The sequence below is a fragment of the Oncorhynchus clarkii genome, chromosome 13, assembly GCF_045791955.1.
Source record: "Oncorhynchus clarkii lewisi isolate Uvic-CL-2024 chromosome 13, UVic_Ocla_1.0, whole genome shotgun sequence".
NCBI lineage: Eukaryota > Metazoa > Chordata > Actinopteri > Salmoniformes > Salmonidae > Oncorhynchus > Oncorhynchus clarkii.
In genome coordinates this window covers 11042904-11070720 of record NC_092159.1, presented here as the reverse complement: position 1 = coordinate 11070720, position 27817 = coordinate 11042904, and the positions used below count along the sequence as shown (strand labels likewise).

The window sequence follows — 27817 nt, the reverse complement described above, 5'->3', positions numbered from 1 at the left end:
ATGGCTAATGGTTACTCTGGGTTGATCACCACCACATGACCAGCCTGGAGACCACGGCTAATGTCTACTCTGGGTTGATCACCACCACATGACCAGCCTGGAGACCACGGCTAATGTCTACTCTGGGTTGATCACCACCACATAACCAGCCTGGAGACCATGGCTAATGGTTACTCTGGGTTGATCAACACCACATGACCAGCCTGGAGACCACAGCTAATGTCTACTCTGGGTTGATCACCACCACATAACCAGCCTGGAGACCATGGCTAAGGGTTACTCTGGGTTGATCACCACCACATGACCTGCCTGGAGACCACGGCTAATGTCTACTCTGGGTTGATCACCACCACATGACCAGCCTGGAGACCACGGCTAATGTCTACTCTGGGTTGATCAACACCACATGACCAGCCTGGAGACCACGGCTAATGTCTACTCTGGGTTGATCACCACCACATGACCAGCCTGGAGACCACGGCTAATGGCTACTCTGGGTTGATCACCACCACATGACCAGCCTGGAGACCACGGCTAATGGCTACTCTGGGTTGATCACCACCACATGACCAGCCTGGAGACCACGGCTAATGGCTACTCTGGGTTGATCACCACCACATGACCAGCCTGGAGACCACGGCTAATGGTTACTCTGGGTTGATCACCACCACATGACCAGCCTGGAGACCACGGCTAATGTCTACTCTGGGTTGATCACCACCACATGACCAGCCTGGAGACCACGGCTAATGGTTACTCTGGGTTGATCACCACCACATGACCAGCCTGGAGACCACGGCTAATGTCTACTCTGGGTTGATCACCACCGCATGACCAGCCTGGAGACCACAGCTAATGGCTGCTCTGGGTTGATCACCACCGCATGACCAGCCTGGAGACCACGGCTAATGGTTACTCTGGGTTGATCACCACCTCATGACCAGCCTGGAGACCACGGCTAATGGCTACTCTGGGTTGATCACCACCACATGACCAGCCTGGAGACCACGGCTAATGGCTACTCTGGGTTGATCACCACCACATGACCAGCCTGGAGACCACGGCTAATGGCTATTCTGGGTTGATCACCACCACATGACCAGCCTGGAGACCACGGCTAATGGCTACTCTGGGTTGATCAACACCACATGACCAGCCTGGAGACCATGGCTAATGGTTACTCTGGGTTGATCACCACCACATGACCAGCCTGGAGACCACGGCTAATGTCTACTCTGGGTTGATCACCACCACATAACCAGCCTGGAGACCACGGCTAATGGTTACTCTGGGTTGATCACCACCACATGACCAGCCTGGAGACCACGGCTAATGGTTACTCTGGGTTGATCACCACCACATGACCAGCCTGGAGACCACGGCTAATGTCTACTCTGGGTTGATCACCACCACATGACCAGCCTGGAGACCACGGCTAATGGCTACTCTGGGTTGATCACCACCACATGACCAGCCTGGAGACCACGGCTAATGTCTACTCTGGGTTGATCACCACCACATAACCAGCCTGGAGACCATGGCTAATGGTTACTCTGGGTTGATCACCACCTCATGACCAGCCTGGAGACCACGGCTAATGGCTACTCTGGGTTGATCACCACCACATGACCAGCCTGGGACCACGGCTAATGTCTACTCTGGGTTGATCACCACCACATGACCAGCCTGGAGACCATGGCTAATGTCTACTCTGGGTTGATCACCACCACATGACCAGCCTGGAGACCACGGCTAATGTCTACTCTGGGTTGATCACCACCACATGACCAGCCTGGAGACCACGGCTAATGTCTACTCTGGGTTGATCACCACCACATGACCAGCCTGGAGACCACGGCTAATGTCTACTCTGAGTTGATCACCACCACATGACCAGCCTGGAGACCACGGATAATGTCTACTCTGGGTTGATCACCACCACATGACCAGCCTGGAGACCACGGCTAATGTCTACTCTGGGTTGATCACCACCACATGACCTGCCTGGAGACCACGGCTAATGTCTACTCTGGGTTGATCACCACCACATAACCAGCCTGGAGACCACGGCTAATGGCTACTCTGGGTTGATCACCACCACATGACCAGCCTGGAGACCACGGCTAATGGTTACTCTGGGTTGATCACCACCACATGACCAGCCTGGAGACCACGGCTAATGTCTACTCTGGGTTGATCACCACCACATGACCAGCCTGGAGACCACGGCTAATGTCTACTCTGGGTTGATCACCACCACATGACCAGCCTGGAGACCACGGCTAATGTCTACTCTGGGTTGATCACCACCACATGACCAGCCTGGAGACCACGCTAATGGCTACTCTGGGTTGATCACCACACTAGAAAGGAATGTTTTCCAAATGAAAAAGGAAATCAAGGATTTTTAATGAGAGAAACGAACATTTGGAGCCTAGATCCCTTCCTTCAAATTTACCCGTGACTGGTGAGAGAGACAGGAGGATGGCAAGCGCACTACAGAGTTCTATGGGGGGTGATAAGGGGCATGTATAAGCCTAGGCAACCGTAACACCTGACATGACATGATACCAACGCCTTACTAATGTCTGCGTGACGCGTCTGACTTACATGACATGCTACTAACGTCTGCGTGACGTCTGCATCGCATGTTAATGAAAGTCATAATGTGCATAGTTTATATTAATTCAATCTCAACCATAAATGTTAGAAACGTAACATTTTTCCCGTGCAAGCAGACAATCCGGAATAGCCACCTGGAACTATGGTGGAGCCTACGGCTTGTGTATTTCCTGTTATCGCTAATGGCCTAGAAAATATCATAGATAATCTGTCTTTCCCTCAGCACCTCATGTCATGGTATGTAATTTATGTCGCTGTATTCAGATCTAAATGTTGTTTGCCAATCACAGACTGTGTTGTTACCAGTTCCACATCAGACAACTTGGGATGTCCCTTCAGTCGAATAGAGCAGTTCATAGAACTTCCCAGAGGATCTGTGCTATTCGGGATCATTGGGATGTCCACACCTCCATAAAGTATAAATGTAAATTGGTTAAGATTAGTGTTAGTTTAGGGTTTAGGGGAATTGCAGTGACCGTTCGTAGAGTGTGAGACTGGCACGGTATTTGAGAGCTCGGAGGAGACACAGACATTCATTTTCTTTTCTTTTCTTTCTTTTTTTACTTGTGACAGAAGCGATTTTCCAGTGTCTGCCCCAGATATTTTCCTTATTTTAGACGATGAAAATAATGACCAAGATGTCCTTGATCCGATTGAGGAGTAAGTCGGATATATTTAAGTAGGGATATCGTTAGGAAATATTTAGGTCTACTGTGTTAATGCAAATTTGGGTTCTTTGAAAATAATACTTTTTTGTTGAATACGTATTGTCAAAAGCACGTAGGCAATATTATTTACTGTGTCGATAGCGGAGTTGGCTAGTGTACAATACCGTAATTTGATGTGCTAGTATTATATCTTTAATTGATTAATTCAATTGTAAATGAAATAACTACTTTTCACTGAAGGGAAACGAGGTACAACATGCAACTTCGATCGAAGTCCTAAAATCATGCCTGACAATATCACAACGGTATACCTAATATAGTGTGGATACAGCCAGCCTGCCAGCTTAGTGGAGTCTGCCACTAGCACAGTCAGTGTAGTCAGCTCAGCTATCCCCATTGAGACCGTGTCTGTGCCTCAACCTAGGTTTGGCAAAACTAAACATGGTGGTGTTCGCCTTATCAATCTCACTAGAATAAAGACCTCCATTCCTGCCATTATTGAAAGAGATCGTGATACCTCACATCTCAAAATAGGGCTACTTAATGTTAGATCCCTCACTTCCACTGCAGTTATAGTCAATTAACTAATCACTGATCATAATATTGATGTGATTGGCCTGACTGAAACATGGCTTAAGCCTAAGGAATTTACTGTGGTAAATGAGGCCTCACCTCCTGGTTACACTAGTGACCATATCCCCCGCACATCCCGCAAAGGTGAAGGTGTTGCAAACATTTACGATAGCAAATTTCAATTTACAAAAAAAACAAAACATTTTTGTCTTTTGAGCTTCTAGTCATGAAATCTATGCAGCCTACTCAATCACTTATTATAGCTACTGATTACAGGCCTCCTGGGCCATGTACAGCGTTCCTCACTGAGTTCCCTGAATTCCTATCGGACCTTGTAGTCATAGCAGATAATATTCAAATTTTTGGTGACTTTAATATTCACATGGAAAAGTCCACAGACCCACTCCAAAAGGCATTCGGAGCCATCATCGACTCAGTGGGTTTTGTCCAACATGTCTCCGGACCTACTCACTGCCACAGTCATACTCTGGACCTAGTTTTGTCCCATGGAATAAATGTTGTGGATCTTAATGTTTTTCCTAATAATCCTGGACTATCGGACCACCATTTTATTACGTTTGCAATCGCAACAAATAATCTGCTCAGACCCCAACCAAGGAGCATCAAAAGTTGTGCTATAAATTCTCAGACAACCCAAAGATTCCTTGATGCCCTTCCAGACCCCTCTGCCTACCCAAGGACGTCGGAACAAAAATCAGTTAACCACCTAGCGTAGGAACTCAATTTAACCTTGCGCAATACCCTAGACGCAGTTGCACCCCTAAAAACTAAAAACATTTGTCATAAGGAACTAGCCCCCTGGTATACAGAAAATACCCGAGCTCTGAAGCAAGCTTCCAGAAAATTGGAACGGAACTGCCTCCACACCAAACTGGAATTCTTCCGACTAGCTTGGAAAGACAGTACCGTGCAGTATCGAAGAGCCCTTACTGCTGCTCGATCATCCTATTTTTCGAACTTAATTGAGGGAAATTATTTTTGGTACTGTTGCAAAGCTAACTAAAAAGCAGCATTCCCCAAGAGAGGATGGCTTTCACTTCAGCAGTAATAAATTCATGAACTTCTTTGAGGAAAAGATCATGATCATTAGAAAGCAAATTATGGACTCCTCTTTAAATCGGCATATTCCTCCAAAGCTCAGTTGTCCTGAGTCTGCACAACTCTGCCAGGACCAAGGATCAAAGGAGAAACTCAAGTGTTTCCGTACTATATCTCTTGACACAATGATGAAAATAATCATGGCCTCTAAACCTTCAAGCTGCATACTGGACCCTATTCCAACTAAACTACTGAAAGAGCAGCTTCCTGTTCTTGGCCCTCCTATGTTGAACATAATCATCTCTATCCACCGGATGTGTACCAAACTCACTAAAAGTGGCAGTAATAAGGCCTCTCTTGAAAAAGCCAAACCAGAAAATACACTGCTCAAAAAAATAAAGGGAACACTAAAAGAACACATCCGAGATCTGAATTAATGAAATATTCTTATTAAATACTTTTTTCTTTACATAGTTGAATGTGCTGACAACAAAATCACACAAAAATGATCAATGGAAATCAAATGTATCAATCCATGGAGGTCTGGATTTGGAGTCACACTCAAAATTAAAGTGGAAAACCACACTACAGGCTGATCCAACTTTGATGTAATGTCCTTAAAACAAGTCAAAATTAGGCTCAGTAGTGTGTGTGGCCTCCACGTGCCTGTATGACCTCCCTACAACGCCTGGGCATGCTCATGATGAGGTGGCGGATGGTCTCCTGAGGGATCTCCTCCCAGACCTGGACTAAAGCATCTGCCAACTCCTGGACAGTCTGTGGTGCAACACAGGTGGATGGTGGATGGAGCGAGACATGATGTCCCAGATGTGCTCAATTGGATTCAGGTCTGGGGAACGGGTGGTCCATAGCATCAATGCCTTCCTCTTGCAGGAACTGCTGACACACTCCAGCCACATGAGGTCCAGCATTGTCTTGCATTAGGAGGAACCCAGATCTGAGGGATCTCCTCCCAGACCTGGACTAAAGCATCTGCCAACTCCTGGACAGTCTGTGGTGCAACGTGGCGTTGGTGGATGGAGCGAGACATGATGTCCAAGATGTGCTCAATTGGATTCATGTCTGGGGAACGGGCGGGCCAGTCCATAGCATCAATGCCTTCCTCTTGCAGGAACTGCTGACACACTCCAGCCACATGAGGTCCAGCATTGTCTTGCATTAGGAGGAACCCAGGGCCAACCGCACCGGGCATGTGGTCTCACAAGGGGTCTGAGGATCTCATCTCGGTACCTAATGGCAGTCAGGCTATCTCTGGCGAGCACATGGAGAGCTGTGCGGCCCCCCAAAGAAATGCCACCCCACACCATGACTGACCCACTGCCAAACCGGTCATGCTGGAGGATGTTGCAGGCAGCAGAACGTTCTCCACGGCATCTCCAGACTCTGTCACGTCTGTCACATGTGCTCAGTGTGAACCTGCTTTCATCTGTGAAGAGCACAGGGCGCCAGTGGCGAATTTGCCAATCTTGGTGTTCTCTGGCAAATGCCAAACGTCCTGCACGGTGTTGGGATGTAACCACAACCCCCACCTGTGGACGTCGGGCCCTCATACCACCCTCATGGAGTCTGTTTCTGACCGTTTGAGCAGACACATGCACATTTGTGGCCTGCTGGAGGTCATTTTGCAGGGCTCTGGCAGTGCTCCTCCTGCTCCTCCTTGCATAAAGGCGGAGGTAGCGGTCCTGCTGCTGGGTTGTTGCCCTCCTACGGCCTCCTCCACGTCTCCTGATGTACTGGCCTGTCTCTTGGTAGTGCCTACATGCTCTGGACACTACGCTGACAGACACAGCAAACCTTCTTGCCACAGCTGGCATTGATGTTCCATTCTGGATGAGCTGCACTACCTGAGCCACTTGTGTGGGTTGTAGACTCCGTCTCATGTTACCACTAGAGTGAAAGCACCGCCAGCATTCAAAAGTGACCAAAACATCAGCCAGGAAGCATAGGAACTGAGAAGTGGTCTGTGGTCAGCACCTGCAGAAGTACTCCTTTATTGGGGGTGTCTTGCTAATTGCCTATAATTTCCACCTGTTGTCTATTCCATTTGCACAACAGCATGTGAAATTTATTGTCAATTAGTGTTGCTTCCTAAATGGACAGTTTGATTTCACAGAAGTGTGATTGACTTGGAGTTACATTGTGTTGTTTAAGTGTTCCCTTTATTTTTTTGAGCAGTGTATAAAAAACTATCGGCCTGTATCGAATCTTCCATTCCTCTCATTTTTTTTAACGAAATGCTTCAGTCTGGTTTTAGACCCCATCATAGCACTGAGACTGCACTTGTGAAGGTGGTAAATTGCCTTTTAATGGCGTCAGACCGAGGCTCTGCATCTGTCCTCGTGCTCCTAGACCTTAGTGCTGCTTTTGATACCATCGATCACCACATTCTTTTGGAGAGATTGGAAACCCAAATTGGTCTAGTCGGACAAGTTCTGGCCTGGTTTAGATATTTTCTGTCGGAACGATATCAATTTGTCTCTGTGAATGGTTTGTCCTCTGACAAATCAACTGTAAATTTTGGTGTTCCTCAAGGTTCCGTTTTAGGACCACTATTGTTTTCACTATAAATTTTACCTTTTGGGGATGTCATTCGAAAACGGATGACACACAGCTGAACATTTCAATGAAACATGGTCAATGAAACATCAATGAAACAAGTCCCAAAATTGCCCTCGCTGGAAGCCTGGCGTTACTCTGGACCCTGATCTCTCTTTTGACGAACTTATCAAGACTGTTTCAAGGACAGCTTTTTTCCATTTACGTAACATTGCAAAAATCTGAAATCTTCGGTCCAAAAATGATGCAGAAAAATTAATCCATGCTTTTGTTACTAGGTTAGACTACTGCAATGCTCTACTTTCCAGCTACCCGGATAAAGCACTAATAAACTTCAGTTAGTGCTAAATACGGCTGCTAGAATCCTAACTAGAACCAAAAAATGTGATCATATTACTTCAGTGGTAGCCTCCCTACACTGGCTTCCTGTTAAGGCAAGGGGTGATTTCAAGGTTTTACTGCTAACCTTCAAAGCATTACATGGGCTTGCTCCTACCCATCTTTCCGATTTGGTCCTGTCGTACATACCTACATGTACGCTACGGTCACAAGATGCAGGCCTCCTAATTGTCCCTAGAATTTCTAAGCAAACAGCTGGAGGCAGGGCTTTCTCCTATAGAGCTCCATTTTTATGGAATGGTCTGCCTACCCATGTAAGAGACGCAGACTCGGTCTTGTTATGTTTGTTCCTTATATAATGACAAACCGGGGCGTAGGTTTAACTACTTTTAATGAACATATACCTCAGCTAGACAACTCCATGTTTAGCCATGCAAGGCATTCTTTAACCAACTCCCGCGCCCGCATAGCCTGCTGGGTAACGTAGTCTAAATGTTATTAACACATAACAACACATATTCTTTCCTTTAAAAGAAAACAACTTTTCTATGTAACTACACGTCACATCACATTTGTTTACTCAACCTGCATAACATGCAATTTTCAATAACACACATTTCTTTCCCTCAATTTTTTTTTCCTTCAAAATAAAATAGTTTTTCAACTAAATATAGTCTGTCCAACAATACTCTATTGTGGCTCTATTTCTATTCACATTAACAAAACATTCAGTCCAGGTAAGTGTCTTGCACTTTTGTTGTGTGGCTCTTTTTGTTTGTCTTTCTGTTTTTCCTTTGCGAGTTTGACTTTGTGAACACCTCTGGGTGTTAGCATGTCCTCATGGATGGGTAGGTTGGTTCTGATGCGATGTCCCATCAACATTTGTGCAGGTAAAAGTCAATTCTGCAGCGGTGCGATGCTGTAAATCATCAGATTTTTTAGGAAATCCTCCTCTCCATCGTGTGCCTTTTTCATCAGACCTTTGACAATTTTGACTGAACTCTCTGCTAAGCCGTTGGACCTTGGGTAGTTGCGGCTGGAGGTGTTGTGTCGGAATCCCCAGTTCGTCAGCGAACGATTGGAATTCAGAACTTGAGAACTGTGGGCCATTGTCCGAGTACAGTTCAGACGCAACCCCATGTCTTGCAAAGACTGATTTCAGGTAGGTGATTACAGCTTTGCTGAAGGTAGTTGGCAGTGTTGCTACTTCAGGGTAATTTGAGTAGTAGTCGGTAACAACAATGTGACTTTTGCCATTGCAGTCAAAAAGGTCAACTCCAACTTTGTAGTAGGGTCTGTTGGGTACTGGATGAGGCATTAGCGGCTCTGCTTGCTGCTTTGGCCTATAGGTCAAACACAGTTCACATGAATCAGTGGTCTGGCTGATTTCCTGGTTCATTCTTGGCCAGTACATTACTTCCCGTGTTCGTCGTTTGCATTTTTCCTCACCCAAGTGGCCCTCGTGTATTTTCTGTAGCATTTCTTTGCGCAGTGTCATGGGAATGACAATCTTGTTGCCTTTGAACACTATGTCATCCACAACGGTGAGCTCTGCATATCCAGTAATCTTGTATTCTCCTTGGACAGTTGTTTTTCTGTGCAGGCCATCCTATCAGTGTTGTTTCTTTCAACTCTGTCATTGTTTGGTCAGCTGCGGTCTCTCTTTTGATCTGCTCCATTCTCTCAGAAGACACAGGAAGTGATGCTACGATCATGTCGACGTAGGCCTGAATCTCAGTGTTTTTCTGTGTGTCGAAGCTCTCCTTCTTGTCGACTGCTGGAGAAAGAGTGTCGGCGGCGAACAGGAACTTTCCCGGAGTATAGATCATCTTCACATCATACTTTTGCAGTCTGATCAACATTCTCTGGATTCTCATTGGACAATCACTCAGTGGCTTAGACAAGATTGACACCAATGGTTTGTGGTTGGTTTCTACTTCGAAGTCTCGTCCGTAGACGTATTGGTGAAACCTTTCACAAGCGTATGTGCTTGCCAGTAGTTCTTTCTCTATTTGTGCATACCTTATCTCTGCGCCTGTCAAGGCTCTGGACGCATAAGCGACATGTGTCGTCATGCTGTTGCAGAAGAACTGCTCCCAGGCCAAAATGTGACGCATCTACAGAAATCCTTGTGCTTTTCTCTGGATCATAGAACCTGAGCACTGGCTCTTCTGTGATTGTCTTCTTTAGGTTTTTGAAGCAGTTTTCCTGTTCATGGGACCATTCCCATTCATTTTTCTGTTCCAGAAGACATCTGAGTGGAGCGGACTGTGCTGACAGTTGAGGTATGAACTTTGCAAAGTAGGTGATCATTCCCATGAAGCGAATCACATCGTCCTTGTTCTTCGGGTGCTCCATGTTGTTGATGGCTGATGTTTTCCTCGGGTCTGGTTTGACTCCGTCTGAAAGTACATCTCCCACGAAGGTAAGTGTTTTCACACCAAACTTGCATTCGTCCTTGTTTAGTTTTAGGTTGACTTTCCGTGTCAGGTCCAGCACTTGTCTTACTCTCGCATTGTGTTCTTCTTTTGTGGACCCCCAGACGATAATGTCATCAATCATAGTCTCCACTCCTGGAATGTGCTCGAAGATCATGTGGATTGGCTTGTGGTAGACCTCTGGTGCTGAGAGAATCCCATATGGTAGACAAAGAAATCTGTACCTGCCCTCAGGTGTGTTGAATGTGCATAGCCTTGAGCTTGCATCATCTAGCTTCATTTGCCAGAATCCTGATGAGGCATCAAGCTTACTGAACCACTTTGCTCCAGCAAACTGCGACATTATGTCTTCTCTGGTTGGCAACTTGAAATGCTCTCTCTTGATTGCTTTGTTGAGATCTCTCGGGTCTAGACAGATCCTGAGATCGTCGTTCTTTTTCACCACAATAACCAGTGAGCTTACCCAGTCTGTAGGTTCATCCATTTTTGGGATGACATCCATCTTTTCCATGCGTCCGAGTTCCTCTTTGAGTTTTTTCCTCTGTGCAAAGGGAACTTTACTGCATGCATGCACAACTGGAGTAATTTTGTCATCAGTACATATTTAGTGTTCTCCTGGTAAACATCCAAGACCCTCAAACACATCCTCATACTCTGCCAGTATTGATTCTTGGTCATTTTCAGTCTGTGATGTCATTACATACACTCTTTTCAACAAATTGAGCTTTTCACATGCAATGATTCCTAGAAGAGGCTGTAAACTCTTTTCCACAATCAGCAGCTGTGCTCTGAACAGTTTTCCTTTGTGCTGTAAAGTTACTATGCAGCTACCTTTGACTGGTATGTTCTCCCCAGTATAACCAGACACCTTAATATTCACCGGGTGTATTTTGCTCTTCACCTTCAGTGTTTTGTCGTCATCCAGCAACAACAGGTTTACCTGTGCCCCAGTATCAAGCTTGAATGGTATTAGTTTCATTCACAGTCAATGGCACAATCCATTCAGCATTTACTGCATTGCATACTTCCACAGAATCAACAAAGAATTCTTCTATCTCCTCCACTGTGTGAACCTTTTTCTTTGTAGCCTCAGCTTTGCAGCATTTTGAGAAATTATTATTTTTCCCACAGTTGTTACATGATTTGTCATATGCAGGGCATTTGTTAGGCTTGTGGATAAATCTACATTTTCCAAATGTAGTGTTTTGATTTCTCTCTTTTGCTTGTTTTTGTTTTGTAAGGTGTTGTGTGTGGTGCTCCTCTCTTTTTATTGCATACACTGACGTCTCTTCCCTGCACAGCTCTTTAGCTTGTGCTCTGGTGGTTTCAGCAGCTCGACACATATTCACTGCTTTATCCAAAGGTAAATCTTGCTCACGCAGCAATCTCTCCTCGGGTCCATTATCAAGTATGCCACAGACTATCCTGTCTTTCACTAGTGAGTCTTTCAGATTTTCAAATTCACACGTTTTGCTCAGTGTGTTCAGCTCAGTCAAATACTGGTCAAAACTGACTCCTTGTTTCTGATCATGAGAGAAAAACTTGTATCTCTCAAACGTGACGTTCTGGCTTGGTACAAAGTACTCCTCAAATTTAGCCATTAGCACAGTCAATGTCAAGTTTGCCTCGTCTTGCTGAAAGCTATTGTAAATGTCCAATGCATCCTCTCCAATAACATGCAGAAAAATGGAAGCTTTCAATTTGTCATCATCTCCCCCTGCACCACTGGCTGCTAGGTAGATATTGAATCTCTGCTTGAAACGTTTCCAATTGTCAGCTAAATTGACTGTTAACTGCATAGGAGTAGGAGGACTAAGGCTATCCATGACGGAGAACAGGAACAGTGTCAATTTCTCTTACTTCAGTACGTTAATCATCAACTTGCTCGTCAACAGATTCCAATGCAGCCTCGCTCTCGCTGCTGTCACTCTCGCTGCTGCGGCTCGTTGTCCTCGCTCTTGCAAGCTAGCATCTTCGACTACTCACGTCACTTGACTTGTGGTAGAATGTTCAATTTCCGTCGCGGAAATTTGCAGAGTTACTCCTTTCTTTTCTCTGTCTTGTCAAAGCGACGACCAATCTGACACCATGTTATGTTTGTTCCTTATATAATGACAAACCGGGGCATAGGTTTAACTACTTTTAATGAACATATACTTCAGCTAGACAACTCCATGTTTAGCCATGCAAGGCATTCTTTAACCAACTCCCGTGGCCGCATAGCCTGCTGGGTAACGTAGTCTAAATGTTATTAACACACAACAACACAGGTCTCAACCTTTAAGTCTTTACTGAAGACTCATCTCTTCAGTAGGTCCTATGCTTGAGTGTAGTCTGTCCCAGGAGTGTGAAGGTGAACGGAAAGGCACTGGAGCAACGAACCGCCCTTGCTGCCTCTGCCTGACCGGTTCCTCTCTCCACTGGGATTCTCTGCCTCTAACCCTATTACAGGGGCAGAGTAACTGGTTTACTGGTGCTTTTCCATGCTGTTCCTAGGAGGGGTGCGTCACTTGAGTGGGTTGAGTCACTGACGTGGTCTTCCTGTCTGGGTTGGCGCCCCCCCTTGGGTTGTGCCGTGGTGGAGATCTTTGTGGGCTATACTCGGCCTTGTCTCAGGATGGTAAGTTGGTGGTTGAAGATATCCCTCCAGTATTGTGGGGGCTGTGCTTTGGCAAAGTGGGTGGGGTTATATCCTGCCTGTTTGGCCCTGTCCGGGGTTTGGCATCGGATGAGGCCACAGTGTCTCCTGACCCCTCCTGTCTCAGCCTCCAGTATTTATGTGTTACGGATCCCTTTTGGCCCAACAGTCAACAGTCAACAGTCAACCCACAAACATATGCTACAGTAGTTTGTGTCAGGGGGCTAGGGTCAGTCTGTTATATCTGGAGTATTTATCCTGTCTTATCCGGTGTCCCGTGTGAATTTAAGTATGCTCTCTCTAATTCTTTCTTTCTTTCTCTCTATCTCGGAGGACATGAGCCCTAGGACCATGCCTCAGGATTACCTAGCATGATGACTCCTTGTTGTCCCCTGTCCACCTGGCCGTGCTGCTGCTCCAGTTTCAACTGTTCTGCCTGCGGCTATGGAATCCTGACCTGTTCACTGTGATTACTATTATTTAACCATGCTGGTCATTGTTGGGAAATAATCATAATTAGTTGGGTAACATAGATAGGATGTTTTATTATCATGATATGCTTATGAGTTATTTCTCATAAGAATGTATTTTGTTGTACTATAGTGGTGGCCATTGGCAGTTATCTGTTCTCTGTCAGGACAAAGTTGCTTGGGCCGCAGAGAGGGGAGAGGTCAAGGTGTCATCATGTGTAAACATATCTTTTGCTCCACTGTGTCTGTGTGCCAGTCACTCCCTACTTTTCCCATCAGGGAGAGGAGGATGGCAGTGTCTGGAATCATTCTATGCTCCCTCTCTGTTGCCCCTATCTTAACCTAAAGCCTCACTCTCCTCTCCGTGAGCTTGTCCAGGATTGGTTGTATTTAGAATTGGTTGTATCTAAATGACATTTTGATATATATCATAGGGTGGGGGTAATGTCTTGGTACCATTTTGTACCAAGGACGAAATAAGAGCTTTGTTTAGGAGACCAAACTGAACGATAATTTATAGCCAACTCTGTCTGGCTAAGGGATACTCCTCTCTGAAGTAAAGTCTTTCTTTGTGTATTTTGCTATGAAAGGATCTCAGTTTCAATGTAGAGGGGACTCTCAGAGAATTCATTGATAGACACCGAATTGATCTGAGAGTCACAGGGTTTGTGATAGAGCTCATATAATTAAAGATGGACTTTGATAACTAACTCTGACTTGTGTGTGTGGTTTGCTCCAATGATTTGGTAAATAGAGGAAATTTCCACAACATAATTTATGAACATTTGAACATCTTGGCCATGTTCTGTTATAATCTCCACCCGGCACAGCCAGAAGAGGACTGGCCACCCCTCATAGCCTGGTTCCTCTCTAAGTTTCTTCCTAGGTTTTGGCCTTTCTAGGGAGTTTTTCCTAGCCACCGTGCTTCTACACCTGCATTGCTTGCTGTTTGGGGTTTTAGGCTGGGTTTCTGTATAGCACTTTGGGTTTAGCCGGGGTATATTAAACCATATAGTATACTATATTAAACCCAAGAGTATACTATATTAAACCCAAGAGTATACTATATTAAACCCTATAGTAGACCCTATAGTATACTATATTAAACCCTATAGTAGACCATATATATATATTTTTTTACCCCCTTTCTTGGTATCCAGTTATTAGTAGTTACTGTCTTGTCTCATCGCTACAACTCCCGTACGGGCTCGGGAGAGACGAAGGTCGAGAGCCATGCGTCCTCCGAAACACAACCCAACCAAGCCGCACTGCTTCTTAACACAGCGCGCATCCAACCGGGAAGCCAGCCGGCAGGGTCAGTGTGCACTGCGCCCGGCCCGCCACAGGAGTCGCTAGTGTGCGATGAGACAAGGCTATCCCTACCTGCCAAACCCTCCCTAACCCGGACGACGCTAGGCCAATTGTGCATTGCCCCACGGACCTCCCGGTTGCGACAGAGCCTGGGCTCGATCCCAGAGTCTCTGGTGGCACAGCTAGCACTGTGATGCAGTGCCTTAGACCACTGTGCCACCCGGGAGGCCAGTAGACCCTATTTTTAATCATAAAAAGTAACAAAAATAGAAAGACTTCTTTTGTGCTGCTGACAACACAGCTTTTAAAGACAATTTCCCTGATAATTGCAATCGTTATTACCTTTCAAATGCAAGTGCATTATGGAACTTTGATTGAGTCCCAGGCAGAGTCATCTTGTGTTCAGGTCTTCTGGTGTTCAGAGTGCATCCAAATTTAGACCCTATCGCCTACATAGTGCACTAGAGGTACCATTTGGGACGTATTCAAAGTAATATTGTGTTCAGGTCTGTTGGTTGTGGTCTTCTTGGTTCTGGGTTTGTTAACTGTGGTATCGAGCACAGAGAGATCCTCAGCTTTTTGTGCCGGAGGTCTGTTATGAAAGGAGACGCAACGTCATCATCAATCTTCACTTCTGGGGTCTCATTTTAAGTAATTATACAGATGTTAATACATTTAAATGAAACAACTGCTGGTGTGCATAACATACAAGTATTGTATGCATTCCTAACGGTCAAGCACAAGTACCATCTAATTTGTAAATTCCCTGAGATGTTGTAATTGCTGGACTTGCTCGCCAGGTGGCAGTACTGGAGGGGGGGGGGGGTTGAATTACACAGCATCCAACTAGACATCCTCATCTTCTTTCTGGGGTTGAGGAGGTTGGACAGTGGAGTACAGAGGCACTTCCTGGTTATTGGATCAAGAGAGGTGGGCATTGGTGTAGTCAACATCACCCTGTTTGTCTATGCCGCAGTAGGGGCCATGGCCATGCCTGAGACGTTGTCATGAACTGGATTGAGTCTTCCTGGAGGAGAAAAGACAGACAAACATACCTTGGGACTATTCCATTGGTTCCACTGTGCCAGGCAAGATTAATCAAGCACTGATAAAAAGATCTGAAAGAAAACAAATACTTTTTGACCTCAACTCACCTGTCCATTCCCTGCTATGCCCCATGTCAGATTGAGGCTTTCTTCATGTTTTTTACACAAATTAATGAATCAGTCATTGAATAACAATCAAGATGATAAAGTGAAAGATAAGTCTTTAGAAAAATGGTCACCTGAACCACATGAAGCCAGACAGACAAAGGATTAGAACAACAACATTTCCTATAGCTGCATTCTTCTGTATGGCCCATCAGATGCACTACAACATGTTAAAGGGTTTTACAATAAATATGTCAAGATCTTTTTGGTGCAAAATATTCTAGAAGAGGCCTCTGGTCCATATAAAAAACATATAAAAGAAGTGAGAAGCAGATGGGGTTGAGCAGATAATGGATTTAATTTATTGATCTCCTGAATACATGAATACACACTTAGTATTGTTGAAACATTATTCTATTGTTATTTAAAGGATAATAGGAGTTAATGAAATAAGATACAGCATAATATGCAGCTGCATATTATGCGACACAAGTTACCATGGTAATAAGACTTAGTTAGATAATGGGAAATAGATGACTCTTTACAAGATGATTTCTATTGAAACTTCATTTAGAGATCTGGAACCGGTGCTGTAGGAGGGAGATAAAATAAAACATGTTTGTGTTTTCTGGTGGTTTTTCAGTGACCATGAATGAGCAAAGCTATTTCCACATAGACAGGAGTAAGGTTTCTCTCCTGTGTGTATGCGCTGGTGAATAGTCAGGTGTCCTGAATGATTGAAGCTCTTCCCACACTGATCACAGCTATAAGGCTTCTCTCCTGTGTGTATGCGTTGGTGTATAATCAGTTGTCCTGATTGACTGAAACTCTTCCCACACTGATCACAGCTATAAGGCCTCTCTCCTGTGTGTATGCGCTGGTGTCTAGTCAGGTTTCCTGACTGATTGAAGCTCTTCCCACAATGATCACAGCTATAAGGCTTCTCCCCTGTGTGTATGTGCTGGTGTGCAGTTAGGGCTCCTGATTGATTGAAGCTCTTCCCACACTGATCACAGCTATAAGGTTTCTCTCCCGTGTGTATGCGCTGGTGTACAGTCAGGGTGTAATCTCGAGTAAAACTCTTCCCACACTGATCACAGCTATAAGGCTTCTCTCCTGTGTGTATGCGTTGGTGTATAATCAGTTGTCCTAATTGACTGAAACTCTTCCCACACTGATCACAGCTATAAGGCTTCTCCCCTGTGTGTATGCGCTGGTGTGCAGTTAGGTCTCCTGAGTGATTAAAGCTCTTCCCACACAGATCACAGCTATAAGGTTTCTCTCCCGTGTGTATGCGCTGGTGTACAGTCAGGGTGTAATCTCGAGTAAAACTCTTCCCACACTGATCACAGCTATAAGGCTGTCCTGTGTGTTTTTGTGTAGTCTGGGATCCTGATTGTTTGAAGCATTTCTCACAATCAAAGTAGGGGTAAGGCCTCTCCCCTGTATGAATTCTCTGATGAGATTTTAAAGTTTTAGATGCAGTGAAACTCTTCCCGCACTGAGAGCAGTGGAACGGTTTCTCTCCGGTGTGAATTTGCTCATGAATAGTCAAGTCTTGTTTAGCAAAACTCTTCCCACAGACAGAGCAGTGGTGAGATTTCTTCCCTGTACCTCTATGCTGGTGTTTGAGGTGTTCTGATCTGGAGAGACTATTCTTTTTCTTGTCAGCATCATGATGTTGTTGAGGCTCCCCAGATGATAAGCCCCTCCCTCTAAGAGAGCAACGATTAGGGATGTCCCCTGTGAAACAAAGGCATTGAATAGTTAGGTTTTGCAAAGATGGGTCCGTAAACAGATGGGTCCTTCCATGAAATTAAGGCCTTTTGCTTCCCTTTCATATTTTTCTAGTAGAAATTGTACATCAGTATTACATTTTAAATCTGTTATTAAATAATATGAATTAAGACTTGATAAAGTGACAAAATTCTGAATTTGAAAAGTCCCCACATCAACCCTGTCACATCAACCCTGTCACATCAACCCAGTCACATCAACCCAGTCACATCAACCCAGTCACATCAACCCTGTCACATCAACCCTGTCACATCAACCCTGTCACATCAACCCTGTCACATCAACCCTGTCACATCAACCCTGTCACATCAACCCTGTCACATCAACCCTGTCACATCAACCCTGTCACATCAACCCTGTCACATCAACCCTGTCACATCAACCCTGTCACATCAACCCTGTCACATCAACCCTGTCACATCAACCCTGTCACATCAACCCTGTCACATCAACCCTGTCACATCAACCCTGTCACATCAACCCTGTCACATCAACCCTGTCACATCAACCCTGTCACATCAACCCTGTCACATCAACCCTGTCACATCAACCCTGTCACATCAACCCTGTCACATCAACCCTGTCACATCAACCCTGTCACATCAACCCTGTCACATCAACCCTGTCACATCAACCCTGTCACATCAACCCTGTCACATCAACCCTGTGTCACTTCTAGAAGGGTTAAAATCGAACTAATACAATATTTTCTCCAAGTTTTACCATCATTGAGTACAAGTGCAGAATAATACGATTATTGTGAAGTCAATTAGTATAAGAGTTTGATTTAAACGTTGACATGCTTTGAATGAACAATTTCCCTAATAAACCTGTTTACATGGACACATCTAAAAAAATGGACAATCAAAATAAACGTTCACTGCACTCGGTCAAAAGAAGTTAGCTGGCGCTGCTTGTGTTAGCACCTACACAGATTAAATACACCTCTATAACTCTGATTAAAGTGTTTACATGTCCTAATCATTCTAAAGAATTCTCAGAAAACCAGGTGTTTTTAAAGGCGTATCCTTACTTCGGTTATGACCTTACACCAATTAAGATCAGCAGAGTAAGATGTTTAATGGCAAATTATGAGTGTGCATATAAAGCCCTAGTTATTTGGTTACTTTGACAGTCATTTCTGAACATTATTTATTTCATTTAATTACTGATTAATTTACATCTGTCCCTCATTTTAAGGTCAACCCATGTTGTAATATGGTGAAACTGTTCCTTGCAGGTAAGCTGGTTCTAGTCTTTTTATCAGTTATCTGGTGTTTGTTGTAGAAAACTGAGCAAGTGAACCATTATACCCATAAATTGATATGGTAGAATATATTTTTGTGTGATTTGTGGCTGATTTAAAAGGACTATTCTACCTATGTAAACTAGTGGTTGTTGTTGTTTTCAGTTGACCCCTTTTACTTTATTTAGCACATTGGCACTTAGTACAGTATGTATTTTCATATAACCTCTTGGGAAAACATGTTTTTATGAAGTTGAACATGTGCTCTTCATGAAAGAACGTTAAAATGGAGGTGAAATCAAACGTTTGGGGGAGCAAGTTACACTTCTCAAAATTAGGTGGAACGACCAGATATTTTCATCAGTACATAATGAACCAATTCATTGTTACAGAAGCAGTCTGTAATCTAATCCACATGGTTCTTACTTAATGAAATCACATCTCCATGTTCCTCTTCTCCTCTCTCAGTTCCACTCTGCCCCGGTGTTTTTCTGCAGTCGACCAGAACCAGCAGTAAAGTACGGAGAGGCGGTTGACCTGGGGACTCCTGGAGGGTGGAGGGGGACAGGCTAGTCTTTTGCTGTTCGACAAGACGTATTACAGTTGATCATTAAACCAAATATTATATTAATTCAGTCTAAACCTCTGATTTGGGTGCATCCCTCGAATATCTCCTTTTACCTGAAATGTTAAATCGTTCACTGCAACCCACAAATATAAGAGCGTTGGATTGGTGGAGGCATGGGCTAATTTCCACCGTATTTCTTATACCAGTCATTTCCTATCGAACAGCACGGAAGAGGAGAAACCAGAGGGATAACTGTGCCCAAAATCTGGCTTATTTGATCATATATACATTTTCGTAACGAGTAGGTTGTTAGTTAGTTAGTGTATTGGTAAAAGTAGGCCACGTCACATCCAGGCAACTTTGAGAAAAAAAAACACTTTGTATGGAAGTAGTGCCTGGTCATCACTAGTTACCACAACCCACGCCCAGTTACACAACTGGTCTTTTTAAATGTGATTTTAACCTTAACCTTGCAAACACTAACTTTATGCATAACCCTAAATGAATAAAAATACGTTATAGGCGTTTGACTCTGTGGCTGTGTAACTAGTGGAAACACGCATATCTGCCCTCTCATTGTCTATAATGGTCCCATCTGATCTTGCATCTTCCTGATTGCCTTCCAGCTACATTTCAAATTCAACAGCCCTCGGCTCTAAATCCTCAGCCCTTGAATGACGTTTTACATCCGAGTCTACCTTAAAATGTCCCTTGCCCAAGCTTGGGAGAGTGATTATGGGAGAGGCAACGTCCTTGGTGGAAATCTTGAAGTTTAACTTAAAAACAACCAACCTAAGGCTATTAATGAACCGAGTAAGCTAACGTGTCTAGCTAGCACTCCTGTCCGGTAGCTAGCTACAGTTACCCATAGTATGGTCATTTATTCCAATACATTTCTGAATTGCACTCATCACTACGAAACTGAGCCAATTTTCCAAAGCTAAAATCAATATATTTTCTTTAGACCGCTCGATTAATATTTTTCTGAGATGCCTTAAATGCAACTTGTTGATTAAATTTGACACTTCGCGGCCACCAGAGTTTGACATGTGACTACAGTTTGCATTGAATTGTGGGTCATATCATCCCCGCAAGCGACCAAAGTTGTTCAATCGCTCCTTCAAGCTAAATCGAGGGCCAACTTTAGGGAATTAGACCTCCCTTAAAATGGCAATCAAACTGCATCCGGTTTCGACGGGGATACCACGAGGGAAAAACAACGTGTTTTAAACTGCAGCCATTTATTTTCTTTGTTAGAACGGCCACTTGAATATCTGGTCAAATAATGGCTCATGTGTAAGAAACCAGTGAAGGAATGTGAACATGTGCACACTGGGCGGAAGGAGAGAATTAGGTCATAGTCACAGAGTCTTAATTTTGCTGGACCCCAGGAAGAGTATCCACAATAAATACAAATTATTTAGTTGTAGGCTATTTAAAAATATATAAATTAACTAGGCAAGTCAGTTAAGAACAAATTCTTATTTACAATGACTGACCATCAACAGTGGGTCACCTGCCTTGTTCAGGAACAGAACGACATATGTTTATCTGGTCAGCTCCGTGATTCGGTTACTGACCCAACGCTCTAACCACTAGTCTACCTGCCGCTCCAAACAGAACACAGCAATGTAGAGGTTCAAATATGATGAAAACTAGGCCTAGACATTTTATACAACACGGCGGGCATATAATGTTAAAACCAGACTTACCCGATCCATTGTGGAAGCTACTGTTCCTTTGTATGATATGAACTGTTCGACCCAAGCTGTTCTCGTCAACAATTTCCTGTTGTCTTGTTCTTCTTTAAGGTTTTATGGCAGACTACACCTATTGCCGTATTGCTGCCACCTACTGTACGGCGAGTGAATGAATAATAAAAATGTCCAAATGATCCAAATGATTTCTATCGTCGGTAAAGAATGAATGTAATACGTCTCTCCATAATAGTGTCAAATCTAAATGCAGATTTTCCATTATAAATCTACTGATGTCTTGCCAAAAATTCTTTACATTAATACCATTCAAAGATGCAAAACTGTTGCAAAAGGTACAATTTGAATGTTTCTATTTTTTATTCTTCATTTAGTGGTTGGCAGGGTAATATTAATGAATTATTTTATAATAAACTTCCTTAATTGTGTTAGAAAGTACGTATGTATGAGACAACAGATATTATCAATAAAACGATTCCAATAAGGAATTACATAAGGTGTATAGAGAGATACAAAATCCTGTTGATACAAGGCAAGTATCGCTCTGTTGTTGAATGGACTAAAACAAACAAAAACAAATCTTTACTACTATTGAGTCAACAGGGGTAATCGAAGGTAGGTTCTGAGGGTCTTAACATGCTCCTGAATAATGGGGCGGCAGGTAGCCTAGTGGTTAAAGCATTGGACTAGTAACCGGAAGGTTGCGAGATTGAGTCCCCGAGCTGACAAGGTAGTTCTGCTGTCTGTTGTTCTGCCCCTGAACAAAGCCGTTTTTAACCCGCTGTCATTGAAAATAAGAATTTGTTCTAAACTGACTTGCCTAGTTAAATAAGTAAATACAAAATAAAGCAACACTTGAGGGAATGGAGACTAAAATAATTGTAAACTCTTTAGGCCTTACAGGAATCTTGTAAAGTGATAAGAATGAGTCATAATGAAGTAAACTACTCTGCATTTACAGGTTGTCTCACCAATAGGATATTATTTCTGAACCAATATTTTAAAAACAAGGATTCATTGTTATACAATATGTGCTGATTATTCCAGATATAATATATGTGTGGAGAGAAATTATGCTTCTAAAAATGAAGGTTAATGACTAGAAAACCTGTTGATGAAAAGCAGAGTTTCACTGGAACTTTGTCAATAGCAAACCAACATGAAGTTAAGGCCACCAAAAGTAGAAAAGGCATGATGAGGAATGCAGTTCCACATAGAAGTGGGTCTTCTTAGGAAGTGTTTTATCAAACTGATCTTAAAAGTATTGCTTAAGGTAGGATTGTCCAGAAAATTCAGCCCACCATACTCATAAGTGTTCAATGCAACAGTTTCCTAATATGACAGGCACGCGTTCTCCACAGAAAGTTGAAAAGCATCTGGTGTGCCATTTCAGACACAGACTCTGTGTAGGTCTATTCTAGTCTGGTGGATGGATGGTGTAATAGATTGCTCCTGAGTGGAGTAGCAGTCTAAGGCACTGCATCTCAGTGCAAGAGTCATCACTGTAGTCCCAGGTTTTAGTCCAGGCTGCATCACATCCGGTGGAGTCCCATAGGGCGGCACACAATCGGCCCAGGTTTGGCCGGGGTAGGCCACCATTGTACATAGGAATTTGTTTTTAACTGACTTGCCTAGTTAAATAAAGGTTTAAAATATATATATATATTTTTTTATTAACATGGTAATCTGCCTAGATACAATTATCACTAACCTGAATTGTTGTTACCCTTTTTATGAGCTTATAATATAAACACCTACGTGAAAGGTACTGTTTACTTGAATGGTAATCATGTCAGTGTAGTGTTACAGCCATTTACAGCATTTTTGTTCCTCTTCCCCAGTCCACGTAAACTTTCCTTATTTATTTCCCATGAGCTTCACCCGAGAACGCCCTAGTGGCTGGCAAACAACTGTATTAAGCCTCAGTTAATCCTGTGACCTCTGAACTTTGATAGAACGTGCTGCCTCAAACATGCCGGTGTTATTCTACCATTTTCTGAATTAGTAAAGTTTCCCAGATGAGCTCCTCTCTCCTGTCCAGTTGTTATTATTAGTTGTTCTATAGGTGATAAAACCTCAAATACGACAAATGGATTCAAAAGAACAAACGTGAGGATTGTAAATGGAGCAGCCATGCACCTGTCAGGAAGAACATACAGAACTATTGCAGAGATATTAGCCCAGAGAACAGTGGCGATGGAAAATGGCTACTATACAAGGCGGACAAGTGGACGAGTACAAAGAATCGCTGGAGGATTTTGAAAGCTATCTTGAGATTTTGGAGCTATGGATGTTTGCAAATGACATTAAAGACGACAAGAATGTCCGTGTGTTTCCTTCTGTGATCGGTGCAGAGACATATGGACTATTAAAGAGCTATCACACCTGATACAAGTACTTTCCAGTATGAGGAACTGAAGCTAGTGTTGCTAGCTCACTACAAACCAAAACCTCTGGTGATTGCGGAGCAATTTCATTTGAAAAAAACATAACCAGAAGGAAGTATGTGTCTGATTATGCGCTGGCTTTGTGATAGCTGTCAGGTAGTTGTGTTTTTGGCCATATCTAGGAAAAGCATTGAGAGATCAGTTTGTTAGTGGACTGAGCTCTGAAGCTTTGCAGCACAAGATGCTAGCAGAGAAGGATCGAACATTCAGAAAGGCATGTGAAATGGCATTATCAATGGAGTTAGCTTCCAAGTACACCAGGGATATTACAGAGTAACAAATGAGGCTCCATCAGTAAATGCAGTGAATAAAAATGCTAAAACATTTCCCAGGACAGGAAACGGACAGTTCAAGGGCAGAAATGACAATGGAGAGAAACAGTATAAAAAAATAACACAGGGCAAGAGAATTCTGGTCAGCAACCATGCTACAAGCGCAGAGGAAAACATTCTGCTCGTGGTTGCAGATTCAAAAATGAGAAATACATGTCTGTTTTAAAGTTGGACACATTGCATGTAGGAACGGCAGAGCAGGACAGACACACTATGTTGATACTGCTCAGAGCCAGGGCAAGAGTAAGGAGGATGATTCAGTTTTTTGGGGTGTATACAGTTTACACTTCTTCTAATGGGAAAAGGGCATTACAATGAATGTCACATTGGATGGAAAGGATTTGGACATGCAGTTAGACACAGAGGCTGCTGTCTCGGAACTGTGTTTCCATGATGCTCTGACTCACCTGCCGAAAATTCCTTTGCTTGGTGAGACCATTCCTTTGCTGGGTGAGACCATTCCTTTGCTGGGTGAGACCATTCCTTTGCTGGGTGAGACCATTCCTTTGCGAGGTGAGACCATTCCTTTGCTGGGTGAGACCATTCCTTTGCTGGGTGAGACCATTCCTTTGCTGGGTGAGACCATTCCTTTGCTGGGTGAGACCATTCCTTTGCTGGGTGAGACCATTCCTTTGCTGGGTGAGACCATTCCTTTGCTGGGTGAGACCATTCCTTTGCTGGGTGAGAACATTCCTTTGCTGGGTGAGAACATTCCTTTGCTGGGTGAGAACATTCCTTTGCTGGGTGAGAACATTCCTTTGCTGGGTGAGAACATTCCTTTGCTGGGTGAGAACATTCCTTTGCGAGGTGAGAACATTCCTTTGCTGGGTGAGAACATTCCTTTGCTGGGTGAGAACATTCCTTTGCTGGGTGAGAACATTCCTTTGCGAGGTGAGAACATTCCTTTGCTGGGTGAGAACATTCCTTTGCTGGGTGAGAACATTCCTTTGCTGGGTGTGAACATTCATTTGCTGGGTGAGAACATTCCTTTGATGGGTGAGAACATTCTTTTGCTGGGTGAGAACATTCCTTTGCTGGGTGAGAACATTCCTTTCCGAGGTGAGAACATTCCTTTGCTGGGTGAGAACATTCCTTTGCTGGGTGAGAACATTCCTTTATGAGGTGATAATTGATAGTGATTCAAAGTGGTTGGAAGTTCTTCACAAAACTTCAAAGACATTAACGAACTTCATCAAAAACCTACGAATGCTGTTTGCAGCCTATGGATTGTGCAATGGAATTGTCTCTGATAATGGACCCCAGCTGGTCTCTTCTGCTTTCAAACAATTCCCAAAAAACAACAGAATCAAGCAGACCCTTCCTGCTTACCATCCTGCCTCGAATGGTGCAGCAGAAAGGTCAGTCCAGATACTCAAGCGCACTCTGAAAAAAAACGTTTGAGGACAACAGACAATCTACTGTCTTTCTCAAGCATCGCTGAGCCAATGTTCTGCAGGACCCCCCACAGAGTCACGTCAGACCCCTGCTGAGCTCTTCCTGAAGCGCCAGATCTGAACAAGCTTCAACCTACTCCGACCTGACTTAGCTAAAACAGTGGAAGAAAAACATGCTAAACAAAATAAACACCATGACCATGGTAGACTACACCTTCGAGTTTTCCAGGAGGAAGAACAAGTGTGACAGGGAAATGGATTCAGGCGACAGTAATCTGGAAACTGGGACCTGTGACTTACCTCATTCAGGACGGAAAGAGAAAACATTTAAATCACTGTGTAGATTTATTGTTAGGCCTCATTAAATAAAGCTGATTATATTGTGTTATTTAATACATGGAGTGTACTAAGTGAAATCAAGTCCAGCAAATACTTTTGTTTTAAAAGAGATGGTTTAACCCCAAATCATTTTCATGATAAATTATACTGCATTTTACAAAACATTTTACTAAAAACTACAACAATTACAATGTATATTGCATGATGTGTATGAAGGGCCCGATTCAATCTTGAGATATGTTGACGTAACATGGACTTAAGTCAATAAAATGTGGACATTAGGCAATATTTTTGGACTCTCGTCGATGTTAAGTTCTCAAGTCTGAATAGGGTTCGAAGTGTGGGTGTACAGTGGGGCAAAAAAGTATTTAGTCAGCCACCAATTGTGCAAGCTCCCACTTAAAAAGATGAGATGCCTGTAAATTTGCATCATAGGTACACTTCAACTATTACAGACAAAATGAGAAAAGAAAATCACATTGTAGGATTTTTAATGAATTTATTTGCAAATTATGGTGGAAAATGGTATTTGGTCACCTACAAACAAGCAAGATTCCTGGCTCTCACAGACCTGTAACTTCTTCTTTAAGAGGCTCTGTCCTCCACTCGTTACCTGTATTAATGGCACCTGTTTGAACTTGTTTTCAGTATAAAAGACACCTGTCCACAACCTCAAACAGTCACACTCCAAACTCCACTATGGCCAAAGAGCTGTCAAAGGACACAAAAAACAAAATTGTAGACCTGCACCAGGCTGGGAAGACTGAATCTGCAATAGGAAAACAGCTTGGTTTGAAGAAATCAACTGTGGGAGCAATTATTAGGAAATGAAAGACATACAAGACCACTGATAATCTCCCTCGATCTGGGGCTCCACGCAAAATCTCACCCTGTGGGGTCAAAGTGATCATAAGAACGGTGAGCAAAAATCCCAGAACCTCACGGGGGGACCTAGTGAATGACCTGCAGAGAGCTGGGACCAAAGTAACAAAGCCTACCATCAGTAACACACTACGCCACCAGGGACTCAAATCCTGCAGTGCCAGACGTGTCCCCCTGCTTAAGCCAGTACATGTCCAGGCCCATCTGAAGTTTGCTAGAGAGTATTTGGATGATCCAGAAGAAGATTGGGAGAATGTCATATGGTCAGATGAAACCAAAATATAACTTTTTGGTAAAAAAAGAATGCTGAGTTGCATCCAAAGAACACCATACCTACTGTGAAGCATGGGGGTGGAAACATCATGCTTTGGGGCTGTTTTTCTGCAAAGGGAACATTCAACAACACCCCTTTCAAAAATAATCCTGTAAGTCTGCTTTCGTCTACTTTTAACTGACAGCAACTTGGGAAATAGTTCAATTTGAGTCCAGATGTTCTCAAGGCTGTTGTTGCATCTCCCTCTCTGCAGCCATAGAAACATAAAGAGAGACAACAAACACACTTTATAACTGGTGAAAAACTACACCTGATACTTCAATTAAGCAGGAAAAAGTCTCTATCATAACAGATGTGTAGCACTGTAAGACACGTGTTTCTCTGTTGTTGTTTTAAACCTGTTTTATTCTCAGGACCAGGACTATAACACTGAGTATTGGGACCCAGGCTAACAACATATCCTGGTCTCTATTCTCAGGACCAGGACTATAACACTGAGTATTGGGACCCAGGCCAACAACATATCCTGGTCTCTATTCTCAGGACCAGGACTATAACACTGAGTATTGGGACCCAGGACAACAACATATCCTGGTCTCTATTCTCAGGACCAGGACTATAACACTGAGTATTGGGGCCCAGGCCAACAACATATCCTGGTCTCTATTCTCAGGACCAGGACTATAACACTGAGTATTGGGGCCCAGGCCAACAACATATCCTGGTCTCTATTCTCAGGACCAGGACTATAACACTGAGTATTGGGACCCAGGCCAACAACATATCCTGGTCTCTATTCTCAGGACCAGGACTATAACACTGAGTATTGGGACCCAGGCCAACAACATATCCTGGTCTCTATTCTCAGGACTATAACACTGAGTATTGGGGCCCAGGCCAACAACATATCCTGGTCTCTTTTACAGAATACAACTAAACAATACAAATTTTAAAAAGATACATATTTAAAAAATGAA

At 43.6% G+C, this 27817-nt stretch overlaps 2 protein-coding genes across 3 annotated transcripts in view; both read right to left on the bottom strand.

Annotated features, from left to right (window-relative positions):
* The window catches only part of LOC139424237 (uncharacterized), a 511968-nt gene that overhangs the window by 9174 nt on the left and 474977 nt on the right, over window positions 1-27817 (bottom strand). The window contains 3 exon segments of the mRNA XM_071175916.1: window positions 9548-9703; window positions 9861-10836; window positions 15981-16029. Coding sequence (XP_071032017.1) covers window positions 9548-9703; window positions 9861-10836; window positions 15981-16029 — 1181 coding nt within the window.
* LOC139424393 (zinc finger protein ZFP2-like) lies at window positions 16186-21252 on the bottom strand. 2 transcript variants are annotated; one of them, XM_071176165.1, is made up of 3 exons: window positions 21170-21252; window positions 19316-19469; window positions 16186-17589 (listed from the first exon to the last, which is right to left on the bottom strand). In XM_071176165.1, the coding sequence occupies exons 1-3, from the start codon at window positions 21176-21178 to the stop codon at window positions 16388-16390; spliced, it is 1365 nt and encodes a 454-aa protein (XP_071032266.1). In that variant the 5' UTR covers window positions 21179-21252; the 3' UTR covers window positions 16186-16387. The 2 variants fall into 2 exon arrangements, with proteins under 2 accessions (XP_071032266.1, XP_071032267.1); XM_071176166.1 differs by having other exon boundaries at window positions 19316-19436; window positions 21170-21249.